This window comes from Pongo pygmaeus, chromosome 6, assembly GCF_028885625.2.
Source record: "Pongo pygmaeus isolate AG05252 chromosome 6, NHGRI_mPonPyg2-v2.0_pri, whole genome shotgun sequence".
In the NCBI taxonomy this organism is placed as follows: domain Eukaryota; kingdom Metazoa; phylum Chordata; class Mammalia; order Primates; family Hominidae; genus Pongo; species Pongo pygmaeus.
The window spans coordinates 140145519-140158117 of NC_072379.2; the positions used below are offsets into that span (position 1 = coordinate 140145519).

Here is a 12599-nt window from a genome sequence, read left to right on the forward strand (position 1 = left end):
GAGGCCAACAGAGGGCCTGTGAACGGGGTGTGACATTATCACATTTTCCTTTATAGAATACACTCCACGTGGGAGGGTGGCCTGGTAGAGGAGGCTCTCTGGTTAGACAGTCCTGGGTTTTAATCTTGGCACTGCTACCTCCTTGGGTGAGTCATTTAATCTCCTCAAGCCTCCACTTTCTCATTAAAAAATGGGGATGAGGGGCTGGATGAGGTGGCTCATGCCTGTAATCCCAGCACTTTGGGAGGCCGAGGCGGGCAGATCACCTGAGGTCGGGGGTTCAAGACCAGTCTGACCAACACGGAGAAACGCCATCTCTACCAAGAATACAAAATTAGCTGGATGTGGTGGCACATGCTTGTAATCCCAGCTACTCGGGGGCTGAGGCAGGAGAATTGCTTGAACCTGGGAGGCGGAGGTGGTGGTGAGCTGAGATCGCACCGTTGCACTCCAGCCTGGGCAACAAGAGCAAAACTCTCTCTCAATCAATCAGTCAATAAAAATTAAAAAAATAGGGATGAGGATGATAATGCCTACTTAATTTGGTTGTAGAATGGATTAAATGATTAAATGAGATGATATCCATAACAGAGTTTCCCACTGGTGGAATAAGTCCAGAACCCATAAATAGGTTCCAGGTGTGTTGGAAACCCTGGCTCCTTCGGTGCCCTGGGAGCCTGGACAGAGCCATGGGCAGCTTCATCTGTTCACTCCAGGGTGCCTTGTAAACATCTTCTGTGTGTGCACCATAGCATAAGTAAAGTTGGAAACCAGTGGTCTACAGAGCCTTGGCAAGTCCCTCCTATCTCGTAAGTCCTTAAACAATGTGGTTGTTGACTGTATCAGAACAACTACTACAGGAGGAGGGGAGACAGAGAGTAGGTGCTGGACTCCAGGGACATTTCTGAAGTAGACCTGGCAGAATTTGGTGACCAGCTGGATGTCAGGAAGGCGGGGCACCCTTGAGGAGGAGGCAGCATTCACAATGACTGCAGGATTTATGATGTAGACTGGATGGGAGGTGATGCTATTAATGGAAATTGTTATGGAAATTAGAGCATGTGGGGTTGGAGGTGTGAATGTGAATGGAGGAAGTGGAGACTGGCTGGTAGACTCCTTTTTCAACAAGTTTTGCAAGTTAAGGAAGGAGGATGACAGGATGAAGGTATGAGGAGGAGGCGTGCTTGGGGGAATGCTGGGAACATGTGAGAAGCTTCAGGATGCTTGTGGGCTAAAGGAAAAGAGGCAGAAAAGTTGAAAAATGGAAGATGCAGGAAAAGCGCATACTACTGTCTAGAATGTGACTCTTGGACAGCGTCAGTCCCATGGGAGGAGCGTCTGCCAATAACTGGCAACTGGGCAGTTGTCCAGATATGATTTACAATAAGGCATCAGTTTCATGAGGCACTGTCTAAATTATTGCACTTCACCAATTGCAGGTTCCCTCCTGACAGTGGGCCAGGGGGTCAAACAATTCAATCATGTGCCACCACTTATAAATTGAAAATCAGTGGGGTGCAAAATGGATTACCATCAAAATCCATTCAGGTGCAAAACCAAATTTAAAACCCCCTAACCTTTAAAAATCACCCCTTTCCTGATTCTTCACAATGCTCTGACATTGAGTCTTTATATCCCCCAGATGAGCAAACGTCAATAGATATGGCTGCAAGAAACCAAAAGTAATGGGGGAAGAGCTCACCATTGTGCCTTCCTTTTGGAATTTGCAAACATAAAGGGTGGATTTATGCATTAATGCACTGGCAATTCTGTTAGTTTCTCCAAGGCAGTGGTTCTCAAACTTAAGTGTGTAATAAAATCCCTGGAGGGCTGATTTAAATTCAGATTGCCAGGCTCTCCTTCCTAGTTTGACTCAGTAGGTCTGGGGTTGAGCCTGAGAAGTTGCATTTGTAGAAAGTTCCTAGGGAATGCTGATGTTGCCAGCCCTGGGACCACACTTTGAGAATCTCTGCCCTAAGATCTAAATTTGACAATCTAAGATCTATTTTGACAATCGACTAGTAAAGCATGCTTTGGTTGGTGTTGAGTCTGTTAATAAATCAAAATTTTGTTCAAGAAACCGGAAAAGAGACTAGTTCAAAGAGACATGGATTGATCTGAGTGCTTTGTGTTCAGAGGTGAGGTTGGGAGGATGAGGATGGGAGGATGGAGGCCCCCGCCCACCATTCCTGCAGCTCACCATTCCAGAAAATTGTGTGTGCTCAAAGCACAAATGATACCATTAAGGCTTAACAAATCCTGCTCTCTGCTGGTCCCTGGGTGGAAACTGTTGATGTCCTTTGATGCCAAACTTCCTCTCTTGACTTGAAAGTTGATTTTCTTGGGAATGTTAGACAAGCTGCTATCAGCCTAAACATTGGTTCTTCCCACCTCTGCGTGATCCCAAAGATGTATTTTTCCATCTAAATCAATGCTATTTGATTGTAGTTCTACTCTCTTGCTCTTTTTGAGTTGAAGGTATTGTCTTTCTGTAGTTGTCACCAGGCCCAATATAAAATAAGTCTTCTTCTCCAGGATGGAAAAATTAATCCCAGAACTAGTCCAGATGTGGTTGCTGCTTCCTTAACATTTTGTTTCCTGTTTCTCTTTTCTAGGAGAAATTGAGCGATGCACGTACATCAAATACCACTACTCCTCAGCAACCATCCCCAGGAACCTCACTTTCAATATCACGAAGACCATCCGTCAGGATGAGTGGCATGCCCTACGTAAGTGCACCTGAGTCTCAGTGGCTGTGACTGTGCTGTGAGGTCCCCTTTGGAGGGATCAGAGGATTGGATGTGCCTCCTTCTGGGATCTGTGGATGGTCTCAGAACATTGAGATGGTTCCATAAAGTGCCAATATCTTTGGGTTAGAATTGCCTCAGTTGGTTTGGATTGCATTATAAATTTGGGGAGTTTGCTTCTAAAATTAAAGAAAGAAGCAACTGTCAAAACTTCGGAAACAACTAGCAATTAGACAGTCATCTTATTTCACTACCCTGGTAGGCATGTAAGATTTCACCTACCTGACTGAACCAACTCTTGAGATTTTTTAATAATTCAAGCCTGTCTCCAAGTTGCTTGGAATATTATTGTGGTAACCTGTTAGTCCCTTGGGTTGCATTTGTAAAGGATGAGACCAGCTGGTGGTTGCAGGATGCATCACATTGGAGATTTGCTTCTGGGTGGGTCACTAAGAAGTATGATCTGGTCTTTAAAGCTACTGTTTGCCCTCAAATGATAGGTTTTGGAACCCTGGTTCATGTGCAATTCCTCAGCAAAGATCAGAATATCTGTGTGCATTGGTTAGGGCATTTCTTGGCCAGGGATCCTCAGAGACTTAAATGACAACGAGAGGGTTAGTTAATGAGCAAACAGAGTTTGTTGGCTATTTTTACTTTTCTGCTCCATTGGGATACATTGCCTGTCTGTGGCAGGAGAGCTCTGCTTCCTGCAGGCACAGTTCTTCAAGCTGACACATTCTTACTGTCAGCAAGTTCATGCAACCTCTGTTGATTTGTCATGCATTCATTGTCCATCTTTTTTCACCAGATTTTGAAAGGTTAAGATTCTGTTTTCATCTATATGTGAAGGAGGATTCTTTTATTGTTTCCTGATAGTAAAGATCCCTTAATTGGTAAACTTTGAAGATGGTATATCTCTAGGTGGAAAACATTTCTCTTCTCCTTATAGGTGCTTAGTTATCTTTTTCATGGATTAGGCCCACCAGGTGTATTCTACTTTTGGGATTGGCTTTAATTAAACCACCACAGCTTGGGGTGGGAGTGGGAGGTGAAAGAGACAAGTAAAATTAAACGGAACAATCATTCATTGGTTTCAAGAAGTATATTGTGGCTGCGTGTCCAGATGATTGTCACTAAATACTCCTGGCCTGAAATGATAGAGCAGGTGCCAATGGATGAGACAGCATTCACTGGGCTGTTTCCCCTACAAGCTTTATCCATTACTAGAGACACTAAGCAGCACATGGGGATGGAGAGCTAATGTTCAAAGAGGATTCCCATGTGCTGGCATTGAGCTAAGCATACCACATATTTAATTTCAATGTTATATTTACCTTACAGACACTAGTCATCAGGGTTATTAATTTCCTTTTCAAGGTAGACATGTAAGGACTAAAATGTAGAAATATACAATAACTGCTTATTTCCCACAATGTATCGGTCTAATATAGTCCCTTCTTAGGAGCCTAAAAGGGATGTTCAAGTTTGATAAGTCCTGTTGATTAACCATTGAAATCTAACTTAAGTTATGGGGGTGGTAATAGGATTCAGAATCTAAGAAGGAAGAAATTATTGACATAGCAGCTTCAATTCAAATTAACTCAATTTAACCAAAGTTACTGTGTTTCTTTCTGTGCCAGTGAATACCGAGGCCACAGAGGGCTCTTTAAGGAGCTCAAGTTCAGGGGTGGAGGAGGATGGGGGATGGGGAGAGACATTCATAATGCAAGTAATTACAAGGCAATGTGACAATTACAATATAGTAGAATTGCTTTAAGCAAGTAAGATAATTTGGAAATTTTTTAGCAAGAAGGAAAATTATTTTAGTGTAAATTGCACAGATACTCTTCAAGGGAAACCTGGTAGAACTCTTTTGACTGCACACACTGTAGATACCTGGAATTCAAAGAGATTATCTAGGGAGGCATCACTGGAAACATGTCACGAGGCATTGGCAAAGACAGAGAGGAGAGGATAATGCCAAGGTTTGTGGGGTCTTCTTTGAGCCCTGCGTGTCTCCAGGTTCTTATTCCCAAACTGTAGTGCTGTAGGGTTCTGCAAAATCTAATGTGCAGCCTATGCTGTGAATTGGGGTGACAGATCTATTTTTAACTGATAAAAGCCATCTCAACGATTGATATATGAAAAGGTCTCGGGCACTTGGTGTGGGTGAAGTTGAGGCCACCTTTTGGTGAGGGATTCATCTGCCTCTTTCACAAAGCCGCCTAATGGGCTGTTAAGCAGAGAGAGGGAACATTTGCCATTTCTGACATCGATGACAGTTATTTTTAGCCAGAGGGCAGGTGAGCATCTGTCACAACTGAATTTGGTACTAAGTGTAATTGGGAATGCTGGCAAGAGGGGAAGCATAGGAAGTGTCGATTTTAATTTTCAGAGGTCAGATATTAATAACATTAGGTGGGAAGTAGGCACATAAGCCCCCTTTAAAATAAAGCAGAAATGATTAAATATTAGCCGACTCCTGATCAAACACTGGAAATGAAAAAAAAATCACAGTTTGATTTCTTTATTTGGTTTGAGAGTCCTGCACTCTCTAAGTGGGATCAAATTAATTCTTTTCATCCTAGATTGGTTATCATCTTTATTATTATTATTATTATTATTATTTATTTTTTTTTTGAGATGGAGTCTCACTCTGTTGCCCAGGCTGGAGTGTAGTGGCACAATCTTGGCTCACGGAAACCTCTGGCTCCCGGGTTCATGCTATTCTCCTGCCTCAGCCTCCTGAGTAGCTGGGACTACAGGCATGTGCCACCATGCCCGGCTAACTTCTGTATTTTTAGTAGAGACAGGGTTTGACCATGTTGGCCAGGCTGGTCTCAAATTCCTGACCTCAAGTGATCCACCCGCCTCAGCCTCCCAAAGTGCTGGGATTACAGGCATGAGCCACCGTGCCTGGTCTGGTTATCGTTTTATAATTTGACCATAATATCTTGTATACTGTAATTTTTCCTACTGTATAGTTTTTACCAAAGGAAAGAAATTTGATTTTTTTCCTGAAACACTTTCTGGCAAATATTTGGACTTTGGTTAAACTTGAATTATATACTTTTCTTTCTTTCTTTCTTTCTTTCCTTTTTCTTTTTCTTCCTTCCTTCCTTCCTTTCTTTCCTTCTTTTTTTTTTTTTTTTTTTTTTTTGACAGAGTCTTGTTCTATTGCCCAGGCTGGAAGTAGCTGGGATTACAGGCATGTGCCACCATGCCTGGCTAATTTTTGTATTTTCAGTAGAGACCAGATTTCACCATGTTGGCCAGGCTGGTCTTGAACTCCCGGCCTCAAGAGATCCACCTGCCTCAGCCTTTCAAAGTGCTGGGATTACAGGTGTGAGCCACTGTGCCTGACCTGAATTACATACTTTTCATCAGGAATTTGCAGGTGGCCTCATCATCAACCATTGATATAGAAATAAAATTTTCAAGTAGGAAAAGGCACAATTTGGTTTAAAACTACATTGTGGTTTTTGAAAAGTTAAGCCTACCAATGGGAGGCTTAAATGCTGGTGTGTGCGCTCATACACCTTATGGTCGGGTGACTAGCAGGTGAAAGGATAGAAGATTCTGGAGTCCACTAGGCTTACAAATCTAACTGTAAAGAAAGAATAAACTCCATAGGGAGTAAAGGCCAGAGGATGAAGCCTGTGTGTGTGTGTGTGTGTGTGTGTGTGTGTGTGCATGTGTGTGTGTGTGTGTGTGTGGAAGAGGGGTGATCTTTGTGGATGAGGTTCAAATGTTGACTTGTCCGGGTGAACTGGTGTGTGTGTGTGTGGTAGGGAAGAGGGGTGATCTTTGTGGATGAGGTTCAAATGCTGAGTTGTCTGGGTGAACTGGTGACCAGGTTCTCACTCTGGCTTTTTAGGTGATTGCTGGTGGGTACTGCGGGTGCCTTTCTCCTTCTCACCCTGGGAAAAGGCAGAATTCCTTTTGGAATTGGGATCCATGTCCTTAGTCCACCCAGGCCTGGTGCAGCCCATCTGCCTTTCCACCCACCCACTGTCTGGCTTGAGGTCCCAGCAGCCCTGGTGGGCCGCGGTGTGGTGTGGTGCCCTGGGGTGCAGTGTGAAGCGAGGTAGAACAGCATTTATCCTGCCTCTGTGGGCTCCAAGGGTAAGCTGCATGCCTGACCCAGATCCTCTGGCTGCCTCCAGGACACAGCAGGACAGACAAGTGTCACTGGCCAGTGAGGAGGGGACAGGCAGCCGCAGGAGATGAGCTGGGCTGGTGCTGCTTCTGGGTGGGCTGTCTGGTTTACGTTTTAAATATGACAGAATCTGATTGACAAGGTCAGGGGAAGTGGTGGCATTTTAAATGGAGCTGCTTCACTCTCTCACTAGACTATGTCCCTATATGCTTTTCATATCCCACAGTCTATGGTAGCAGTGCTTGTTTGGAGAGTTCGGTGTCCTCACACAACCTCCAGGAGCTCCTGAGGCCATCCCCCGCAGCTCTGCTCTTGTTCTCCCCGCCACAGGCATTGCCCTTTCAGCACAGGTGGGGCCTGGGCCTTTCCCAGTGGCACAACAAGGGGAGGTGGCTGATAGGGAGTGGGGGATCTGCGACAGGACCTGGGCGGCCAGGGTGGGCTATATCAGAGGAAGGAAGCTGAGAAAGCAGGGGATGGGAAGATGTCGCTGAGAGGTGAGTGCATCCGTCCCAGGAAGGAACTGGGATGGCATGGAGCTGGGCCTTGGCTGCCCCAGGTGAGGACCCCAGGGAGGCTGGCAGAGGGCACGGCAGCAGAGCCTGCCTGAGGTTGCAGGGCAGACACCCATTGGAAGGTATTAGCTTTACTTCAGCCTGGGTGACAGAGCGAGACTCCATCTCAAATAATACCTGCCTGAGGTTGCAGGGCAGACACCCATTGGAAGGTATTAGAAGTGGGTATTCTTTGCCCCCGATCTGCTGATCTGCTGGGCAGAGCCTCTGTGGGCAGCTGTTACTAAGGTTCCCTCAGGGTCAGATCCCTGAGACGTGGACTCACTGTGACATGAGCTCAGATGTTCTCATTCTGCTTGGCGTTTTCAAGATGGAGGTTTTTTCTCCCAGTAGATTGCCCCTGGCAGCGAGAATCAGGGAGCTGGAGCTCTACTTTCCTGCAATCAGATGCTCATTGTTATCTTTTGAGTTGCTGAGAGCCAAGAAACCCAGAGGTGTTTTTTGAAGCTTTCTTCTGTCAGGACTGAGGGTTCAACTAATTAGATAGGATAGTCACACAGCACATTTCCAGCTGGCCAGGGAGGGAAAGAGTGAGAGACGATTTCCCCTCCGAGACTTCCCTACTCCCTACCCCCAACCTCACAGACACACAGACACGAGCTCACTCATCGGCCCTGTGGCTGTTGCCTCAGGCAAGCTGAGCACATACCATGACCAGGCAGAACAGGCTTCTCATCTACAGCTTTGGGGGTCCTCGCCTTCACCAGCGCAGTGGATCCTTGCACAACTGGGGCAGAGAACATCAGTGCCAAGGAGCCATCCTGAAGCAGGGTACAGCCTGGCTGGCAGAGGGAGGGAGAAGAGAGGAGAAGAGGAGGGATGGAGCAATGGGGATGGAGGAAGGGAGGCAGGAGACCAAGACTTCGTGGATGAGCAGGGACATTCTAGTGTCCATACCACTAGGAGGGACAAGAAGTAAAAATCCAGAACTGTCTCACTTACTGCAGACACATGGATGACACACTTGGCTCCCTGTCCCCACAGCTCTTGATCTCTCACCCCTGCCTTGGGTTGGCTCAGTCTTAGGGGACCAGTCCTGACCCCAGGCTGGTGTATGGTGGGAAGCCCAGCGTGTCCTGGTGCTCTGGTGTGGATCTTGGGGCAGGACTCTTAACTTATGTTTCGTGGCCAAGCCCAACCTGGCCCCCCACACCTAGACTCTCCCATGAGCTCTTCCTCACCCTCTCCTTTTCCAGAATTAGAGGGTCCTATCCCTGAACCCCAGGGTCCCTGGTGCTGTTTAGACTCTCTCCAGCCACCCTGGGTCCTGCCCTCCCCACTGGCGTCAACCTTCTCACCCTGAACTTGTGTTGGCTCTTTGCCTGATGGTACCTGCCTTCCCTTTCCCAGTGGACTCAGCTGGCCAGTTATAGCCCAGCCTGCTCCAATGTAGAATGGCCACCTTTCTGGACTTTCTTTCCACTCATAACCCTCTGGCTTTCTCAGCCTAGGAGCTGCCTAGACGCCTGGTCCCTCTTTCCCCAGCCATCCTTGTTATGAGAAGATGAATGCTGTGGACCAAAGGGCTTGGGATGAAACTAACAGTAGTAACAACAGTAAGTACCTCTTTTTGTTCAGTCAGCTGTAATGCTGCTGAGAGGATGACTCGGCGTTTCCTCCCAGGAGCCCCTCCCGTGTTGTTGTGGCTCCTTTGCAGATGAGGTAACCCAGCCAGTGGGAGGGGCTGCCTAGAGGTCCCATCTCAGACCTCAGAGGAATCCCAGGGTGAGGGCTCAGAATCCAGGCCTGAGCTCCAGTAGGGTTCCTCCAGCTATTTTTTTCTTCATGTTTTTGGCTGATGTTATGGAAAACAGCTTAATGAGGTAAACATCCCAGACATTAGAAGCTCAGGTCCCCTGAAGCATCAGCCATTTTCCTTCTCCCACATCTGCATCGGCGCTCAGCCAGTATGAGGCTGTTACTGTGTGCAGTCTGTTGTTAGCTGCCTCTTGCTTGCAAGACTGGGATCCATGGGGTTCATTACTAGCAAGAAACCACCTCCCCGCCCTAGAACTGGAAAAACTTGGTAGCAAGAAAACTCAGCCAACAGTGTATCATCATAGGTTGCCTTGAGTCCTGAAGTCTTTGCTTTTTGCAAACCATTCCTTGTGTCTCTGCCCCAACCCAGCCCCTGCAGAGAACCTTGTAAACCTTTCAGTACACCCACTGCCTCGTGCCTGTCCTCACAGAGCTCTGGTGGTATTTATGCACCAGGCCAGGCAGAGAACACAAACCCCTCAATGTGATATTGCACCAAGATCTGTTCTTGCAGAAGTAACTCATGCCAGGACATTTCCTTTCCCTTGCAGCTTTCCTGCCTGTCAAAACTGACCTTTTATTTGTCCCATTCCCTCAGGTTTCTGTTGGAGAACAGTCTTACTGATTTGATGAACATGCTTGAGCTAGGGGGTTAATGTGTTCTTGGATTACCTTCCCCAGATAGCATTTTTATTTTTCAGGAGGCCTTCCCCAAGGAATGATGGCAAGGGAATTATAGGTAACATACAGATGCTTTAAAATTATGAACGTTGGGCCAGGCATGGTGTCTCATGCCTGAAATCCCAACACTTTGGGAGGCTGAGGCAGCTGGATCACTTGAGATCAGGGTTTGAGACCAACCTGGCCAACATAGTGAAACCCGTCTTTACTAAAAATACAAAAATTAGCTGGGCGTGGTGGCATATGCCATACTTGGGAGGCTGAGGCAGGAGAATCGCTTGAACCTGGGAGGCGGAGGTTGCAGTGAGTGGAGCTTGTGCTGCTTTACTTCAGCCTGGGTGAGAGTAGAACTCCATCTCAAATAATAATAATAATAATAATAATAATAATAATAATAATAATAAAAATAATAAACGCATGTGCATGTACAGCTGTGGGTCCCACCTACTTAGATAGCTGGCCTGGCTGGGGGTCAGTGATGAAAATGCACTGTAGCATGGCTGCCTATACAAGGGCGCCCTCTACATGGATAAGAGGGAGAGTTTATTTTTGAGATGACCTGGGGGAGGGAAGGGAGGAGGCCTGGAGTAGGGGTTGGGAGGGAGTACAGTACAGCCTTTTCTGTTAAAGGCATCCACGTCCTGAACAAAACCTAAGAACCACTGTGCTGGTATAATTGCAGTCTTCAAGCCACAATTCATCTGAATGCACAGGTCCAATTTTGTGCTGGGAATTAGTTGGAAGTCTGGCCTGGAGGCATTCTCTCAGCTTCTGCAGATTGGAAGTGGTTTTCTTCTGGCTGAGCACACTGATATGGACACCACACCATGAAGGAGAACTGGGAGAACAACCCCACTGTCCACCTTCATCCATTTGTTCATTTGTTCATTCAATATTTGTGGAATGTCTGTTCTCTGAGAATCCCCATGTTGGGTGCTGGAGGGGATATTAAAAGGTATTCTGCTTCCCAAATTGGATGATATATTTCCAGGTGCCAACCAGGTAAGGGCTCAAATTACTTGTTGCTTAATGTTTAAACATTTAAGACTACCTAGAGAGTGCAGGCTAATGCTGCTGACATGTACACTTCATGGGTCCCAACTTTCATACTTAAATCAGCAAGGATTCATTGCAGGGGAAAAAAACAATATATAAGACAAACTACCTTATCTCAGTAAGAGGCATGGCCTGCTTTTTACAGTGAGAGAAAAGTGGACATCATCTAGGACTTGCCTCTTCTTTGTCCTCTAGGGGAACTGTCCCAGTTCCAGGTGCTGAAAAGGGAGCTTAATGTGGCAGGTGATTCCTCTTTCCAAAGTTAAGACAATCTGAGCTCAGCTTGCGGGCAAACTGCTGCAGTGAGGTAGAGGAACAAGAACAGGTGCTCAGCACTCTGGCTGGCAGAAACAGCTCAGTGATGGAGAATCTGGGTTAGGTAAGACATGGATGTCAGAGCAGGCAGATACCTGGCATCAATAAAGTGGGTCAGCAAGTATAAGTCCTGCAGGTGGTACTTTGGCATTCAGGACTGAATGAGTGAACTCCCAGGGAGGACTCTTAGTCAAAGGAAGAAAAGCCCCAGCTTTACAAGAAATTTGGAATAGAAGGGTATTAGAATAAGAAATAGAGAATGGTGGCTGAGAGAGGAGCCCACTTATAAGAACCAGGGCACACAAGGCAGGTGTGCTATGCCCAGAACAAGATGGGAGGCTGTTATAGTCAGAGCACCAGTCACAAACAGTGATTGGGTTTGATCCTGGATTTTGGGGGATGGGTGTTCTGAAGATGGGGAGGGCAGCAGGAAGGTGGCTGGGAACCAGGATGGGGTAACAGAGCAAGTAACCAAGATCATGTTGTATGATAAAAGTCCTACCAGAGTCAAGGCCAGTGCTTCCCAGATGGGGTCCATTTCCTGGCAGTGTCTGTATTATCTGGGGATTTGTTTGAAATGCAAATTCTTAGAGCTTAGCCTAACCTACTGAGTCAGAATCTCTAAGGATGGGACCCAAGAATCTGTAAGACCTTTAACACATGAAGGTTTGAGAGCTCTTGGTTTGGAGAGCATTGGTGTGGACTGTAGTGGTCAGAGAAGGGTCAGGGCAGGAAAGCATGGGTAGGCTTGGGATGGGAGATGGAATATAGCAAATTAGCACAACCTCTCAGGGAAGCAGGACCTGTATTTGTGTGTGCTGTCTGTTGACTGGCTACAGATTTGGTAATTTACTTTCCTTCCATATTTCTTGTGGTTAGTTGAATACAACAGCATGGAAGAGGTGAGGTGATTTTTTTTTTTTTTGTATTGTGTGTGTTTGCTAAGGGAATCTTTCTAATATCTAGGCTCCAAATCTCTATCTTATGTTTTTGATGTACTCCTTTAATGGGAAACAGGCTTCAAGCCCCATGGAGTCCACCAGATATTGGATTGAGTTCCACCTCTGCCACTCTCTAGGTATATGACCCTTGGAAACTATCTAAGTGTTTTGACCCCAGTACACTCATTTGTAAAACAGAGATGGTAATACCTGCCTTGAGAATTAATATAAATTTTAAATTAGATAAAATAATTCATGCACAATCTCTGAGTAAGTTTGCAAAGTCTGATGCCAGCCAACATGAGATGCTATTATATTGGAAGGCAGGGGTCCCATACTGAGGTCCCATGGGAGCTGGGGGGAAATG

The 12599-nt window shown here is 46.2% G+C and overlaps 1 protein-coding gene across 1 annotated transcript in view; it reads left to right on the plus strand.

Annotated features, from left to right (window-relative positions):
* TMEM178B (transmembrane protein 178B) overlaps positions 1–12599 on the plus strand; it is a 404397-nt gene that overhangs the window by 133124 nt on the left and 258674 nt on the right. Inside the window, exon 2 of the mRNA XM_054496829.2 lies at positions 2616–2729. Coding sequence (XP_054352804.1) covers positions 2616–2729 — 114 coding nt within the window. The remainder of the gene's footprint in view (positions 1–2615; positions 2730–12599) is intronic.